At 45.6% G+C, this 6,000-nt stretch overlaps 1 protein-coding gene across 2 annotated transcripts in view; it reads right to left on the reverse strand.

Annotated features, from left to right (window-relative positions):
* LOC138489329 (oocyte zinc finger protein XlCOF6-like) overlaps window positions 1-3,213 on the reverse strand; it is a 111,917-nt gene extending 108,704 nt beyond the window's left edge. The window contains exons 1-2 of one of the 2 annotated variants that reach the window (XM_069617028.1): window positions 2,999-3,213; window positions 1,391-1,517 (exon numbers count right to left, since the gene is read on the reverse strand). In XM_069617028.1, the coding sequence (XP_069473129.1) occupies window positions 1,391-1,517; window positions 2,999-3,064 (193 nt within the window). In that variant the 5' untranslated portion in view covers window positions 3,065-3,213. The other variant, XM_069617029.1, reaches the window with a different exon arrangement.
* Window positions 3,214-6,000: the final 2,787 nt, after the last annotated feature.

Genomic DNA, 6,000 nt, shown 5'->3' on the forward strand with positions numbered 1-6,000 from the left:
TGTTCACAGAGCAATTCAGGGCCAAAGACAGAATTCCTACAAGACAGAATCTCCAATTGCAGACCTTACAAAACCATGAGGTCTATCAATGACATACGTCTTGATGTCAAACAATATTCAAAAGATAAATATGCACAATCAGCCTTTAAAAACATCTCACGGAAACTCTGGAAATCCATCCCGAAGGGAATACGTTAATAGAGGAACACCTGATGTTCAGGAAAGCACTATAAACATGGCTCCTTGGTTTAACGACGTAACCCGACTAAGCATGGCCCAAGGTCTAAAACAAGCGTGCAGCTCTAATGCAAAGAGGTACAGCATGAAGTACCTGTGCTTGGCTCGGCATTCCCGGGTCATGTGATCCAAGCGAATTGGCATGGTAGTGAACAAGAGAGACGTAATAATGTTAACCACAGCACAGCAGGTTTCAGTTTAACAACAAACAACCTAAGCAAAATTGTTCAACCCTATACCGTGTTATGAGGATCATCCCTGGATCCCTCACTAATCCTACTAAAACTCTTCATACTACTGCAAACACCACACCCCCAGCCAACTACGCCACCCACGCTCGGTAACAACACCACCCCACACTGACACCAAACAGCAAAATGCCACACCTCCTCCAATAATTCACACAATCGCAACACAGTCAATGCAACCCTATATCATGGGCACACAAGTTCTCCCATACGGACTCGCGCACACAAGTTCTCCCATACGGACTCGCGCACACAAGTTCTCCCATACGGACTCAAGTGCCCGCACGCCCACCCCCGCATACCACATAGAAACAAACCCACAGACAGTGACTGGATGTTCTATAATGAAATAACCAACACAACACTAAAAGCACTTGCGCACTCTTCCTCTCCTTCCACTAACACACCCACCCCTTCCTCTTTTTTTCCAGATCCGCCTGAGTGCCTGGAGACCATGCAAATGGCAACAGTGCACACAATAAGAATCACTATACCAGAACATAACATACACTTAAGAAGTTAGATTGTTAGATAAATAAGCATGTGTTAAAAATTCAGTCACAACATTTTACATTTGATTAAACCACTCAATTTACAACTTGTATTGTCATTGTAGCCAGGATGTAAGAGATAGCAATGCTATCATTTGATTTTTAACATTAAAGATTGACATGTCTACCTTTTCATTCTCAGGATAGTAAGAATTATAACAATACAAAAGTATCCCTTTTTTATGTAGTGCTTCATGCCTGATTCCTCCCGCCTCTATGAGCTGCAACAGTGAGAGGTAATGTTACCCAATACACTGGTGCTGCTGTGGTCCTATGAGGCAGAATGTTAGAAAAATAAACTCTGTAAGAAAGAGATCACATTCACAATGCTGCAAGACCAGCGCGTAACATTACCCAGCGAGAGCAGAGCTTGGTGAACTTCCTTCATTACGTTCCTGTAAAGATCCTTCTGCCATTCCTTCAAAACATTCCACTCCTCTTCAGGGAAACCGGCAGGAGCATCAAGGATGGTGGACTGCACCTGGAGCAGAGCGTGTAACATCAAAGATGTACTCATTTCATTCAGTGCCAATAAACATATATATTCCTTCCCCTTCTCTCACCCAATCCCTCGGATCTTTGTTTTTCTATAAACAGCCGTGCATCATTTTAAAGTAGAGACACGTCAAGAGGATACATAGTCGGGCATGTGAAGAACATATCAACTCCAGGCTTAACTCCAGGACTTAGAACGCTCTGACTGATTAGAGCCCATACTCATACTTTGGTATGAAGGGAGAGGTATTCTTGAAAGGGTTACGAAGAACAACTCACAAGAACAACTAGAAAGGCGTTTCCATAACATGCTTTCATAAAGCATCTGCACTCCCAGAAGGAGTTGGTCCATGTATTAAAGGATTAGAAAACTGAACATGAAGAGTCACGTTAGGAAGGGAGGGGCCCACAAGCTCACACGGATTGGACAATGTGTCACCCTGGCAATTATAAGTAGCATGGAGACTTTGTGAGGGGCATAAAGCAAAACGCTTTAGGCCCTAATGTGTTAATTGGGGGTCTACGATATCACTCTACTCTTGCAGGTAGCCCTCATTTGTCCTTTGTTTAGCGACTGAGGGTGTGAGAATTTGATGGCAACGCTCAGCACCGCAGTGGAGATGGCCATGGGGTCAGTCATGGATAATAGAATGAGAATGGTACAGCGACCATAGAAAGGGTGGGCGTCCTGGAATTTTAGGTGGGCTGGGAGGGGCAACTCGCCCTTTCTGGTTCCTAAAGTAGGATATTGACCTCCCTAAAGAGGGCAGGAGGGGCAACAAGACTGGCAAAGAGAAGCCATGGTGGTAGTGCAAAGATAGCTAGTTGCTTCTTTTTAGGAGTCACCACAAGGGACCGATGAGGGGGTACAGGAGGATAAGGGCCTAAATGCTGGAAAGACTGGGGTCATGGTGCTCGGGTGGTCAGCAGAGGCCCAGGCAATGTGCAATTCCGGCTACTGGCCTTCTTGTCTTGGCCCTTTGCTGGTGTTGGTTGTCAAGGAATTCGGGGATTGAGATGGCATCTTGCCTCTTAGCATGTCCACAGGTAGTCGCTAGGTGTAGTGCAGGGCTGGGAAGATGCGATAAGTAAAGGCATGGCAAAGTAAATGTCTGGCGAAGTGAAGGGAGACTCAGCGAGTGTTGGGGAAGTAAAAGGGGGAATACCAACACAGACTGGTGGCCTGCGTTTGGAGTTCTAGGCGTTCTACAGACCTTTCACCAGACAGGGCCTCGGAAAGGCCTGCACCGGCCCCCAAGAGACGCCTAACACTCCCACAGCTTTCTTGTGTTGTGCTATAGATCATCTGCTGAAATGCCTGTGGCGCTCATGCTTCCATGAAAGTGGGGAGTGGGGGTGACGCTGCACTGTCTGCCCCTGAAGTGCCTCTGCGTCTACAGCGTCCTGCATACCCATCTATAACGCTGATACACCCCCTCCCGCCGCCCACCCGAGGGGGCCCCTCACCTCATCTGAGTCTCGCTCAGGCATCCCTCCCCAGGGATCCTGAATGGGAAGCTCCCCAGTGATCATGGGTGGATTTCCCTCAAGGGGGGATCCGGGATCGTGGACGGATTTCACTCCAATGACCCTGGATGAGGGTTGGAAGTGTGTTCTCTGGTGATTTCTTGCAAGCCTCTGACAGCAATGCCTGCTGGCGAGTGAGTGAGTGCTGTGCGGTGTCCCCGGCACTCTGCTGCGCCTGCGCAGAACAGGAGACACAAATCACAATGGTATGAGACACTAATCACCAAGCCCTCAGAAGAGATGCGGCCACGGGGCTCGCGAGTCTTGTGAAGAGCCCCTGTTTCCTCTGCGCATGCTCAATAACGGAAATCCCCACACTCTGGGCATGCGCCATCGGCCTCGGAAGTGTTCCGCACGTTTTTCTCTCCCACATCCTTTGAAGACGGACATTTGGTTGATACTAGTTCCCATTCGAGAAACGGACCATTGGTTTCTAGGGCCATTTCTCAGATGGGAAATAGCTGCTTCAGGCTAGTTCCCATTAGAGACTTGGCCCTTTTTTGCCCCAAGTGGCCAAGTCCTGCATAATAATGTTTTTTAGCTTGCTCACACTGAGAAGGCTAGTTCCCATTAGAGAAATGGCCATTATTATGCAGGACTTGATCACTAGGGCTAAAAAGGGCCATTCCTCTAATAGGAACTAGCCCTTTTTACCCCTAGTGGTGAAGTCCTGCACACACACATATATATATATATATTCAGTGAAAAAACTTTGTTAAAAGGACGTTATGGTTAAGTTGCGCTACTAAAAACCTATGAAATTCAGTGAAAAAACTTTGTTAAAGGGACATTATGGTTCCAAGTAAAACCGAAAAACCCTTGAAATTCGCCAGTTATGGTAAGCTAAGCAACCATAACTCGCGCCACCACTGTGCACTGCTAAGCCTAACACCCAGGACATCAAAGATGACATCACAAATGAAATTGAAGACATCACATGTTTGACACCCCCTTTTTTCCTTTCCTGACATATCTAGGCCACATGATTTTCTTCAGTAACAGTCAGGAACTAAACATTGTAAATGTACTATATTTGTAGACTTATCCTTCAAGTATGTTCTTATAGTAATTCCCTTAGTGTCCAGTCATATCATATGAAACATATACATAGGGGAAGACACAACCTTGAAAGACAGCAATCCTTTTTGTGCATTAAAATTATCAGTAGATTTATTAGCACTTTCTGCTAGTTTTAATGTTTTTTTATTACTGTACTTTCCCTTTATATGCTCATATTTTTATATGTTGTACTCACACTATTTTCCTTAGGGTCCAGACACATCGTGTGATATAAATAGATAGGGTAAGTAACAGCTTTGAAACAGAGCAATCATTTCTCTGCATAAAGGTAATCAGTTAGGTTATGAACACTTTCTGCTACTATTGCTGTTTTTTTCTTACTTCAATTCCCTTGTATATACTCATATTTGTATGTGGTGTTGTCTCTTTGTGATTTGTCTATAAAAATACAATTATATAGTAAGTGGGTTTTATTACCTACTTATCACAAGTTTCACTGTACGCAAAACTCTAATAGGAAAACAGTTAGCATTTCACTATTCAACACGGCAAGCTTATGAATATTGCACCTCCATCATGTATGCTGCACACAATGCCTATGTTTCTACATGAGTAGCTTAGTATACTGGATTGAAGTTAATAATAGAATGCTATTTATATCAATGCATAGCTTAATGCACTGATTAGCACTTGATATTTATTCCAATAATCTTTGACACTTGTTTTATTAACATTACACTAAGAATCCCTTGTGCAGACTTTTCATGAAAGGTAAATGCACATGTGATGTCATCAGTGACATTTGTGATGTCATCTTTGATGTCCTGGGTGTTACGCTTAGCAGTGCACGGTGGTGTCATGATGCCTACCTCCAAGGAGCCAGGTCCGACCCAGCAACCCCAGAGGCAGGCATCATTTCCCCCAGGGGAGTGCCAGCGGGCCCAAGCTCGGGCCCTTTGGACGCAGTCCTGGCGCCTTAGGCGTAAAGCTCATGTTGGACCTCTGTCCTGGCGCCGTAGGCGCCAGGCTCATAAAGCTAGACATGTGTTCAAGTGTTTTAATGTGCACTTACCTGATGCAGACCATGCTGCCACATCCAGGCCCTCTTGAGGCCTGAATAGGAACTACTTTACCTGTGGGACTACTTTCCACCCGGGTGTGGTCGGGGAAGGATACATACCTGATCGGAGGAAGGATACACACTTGGAACTTCTTCCAAAGCTATTTAAACCACACCCGATCAGCAACTCACGCTTCGCGTTGTTCTGCTCCTCGCAGCTGGACGCTCACTGTGTCAGCTCCTGCATCTGGACTTCAGCCACGCCTGTCAGCATCCTGGGTCACCTGCAAAGGGAGACAAGAGACCTACCAGCTAATCTGCACCACGGAGACATCACCGACGATCCTGAAAGGGAAGACATCATTTTTAAAAGCATTTCGTTACGATCGCTGCAGCGCTGCATTTCACTCACCTTTCCTGGGTTCCTCCATCTTCAGCAGCGATCATCCGGATACACAGCCACTTCCCAGAGCCTAGAGAGAAAGACAAGAATAAGAGGTGAGAGAAGGAAGGGAATAGGAAAAGCCCAGTTTCCTTCTAAGACTTACCTGTTGGGTCATTCCCATTTCATTTCGGGTCTTGCTGCTTCCAAGCAGGACCCCGGCCCCTATGTGGAAAAAAGACAAAGACATTAGATGAGCGAATGCAAAAACATCACCTGAGCGCTCATCTAGGACTTACCAGATCTTTACTGGAACTGCACGTTTCACTTCGGGTCAGCACCATATTTCTGGCATTCCGAACCCCGGCCCATATGGGGAAAAGACATCAACATCAGCGCTTTGTTGCAAGAAGTCTCCAAAGGAATCCTCATTCATCACCTGAAAAAAGACAATGAACATTATTATTTAAAGCTTGAACT

This window comes from Ambystoma mexicanum, chromosome 9 (genome assembly GCF_040938575.1).
Source record: "Ambystoma mexicanum isolate Mex_15411 chromosome 9, UKY_AmexF1_1, whole genome shotgun sequence".
NCBI lineage: Eukaryota > Metazoa > Chordata > Amphibia > Caudata > Ambystomatidae > Ambystoma > Ambystoma mexicanum.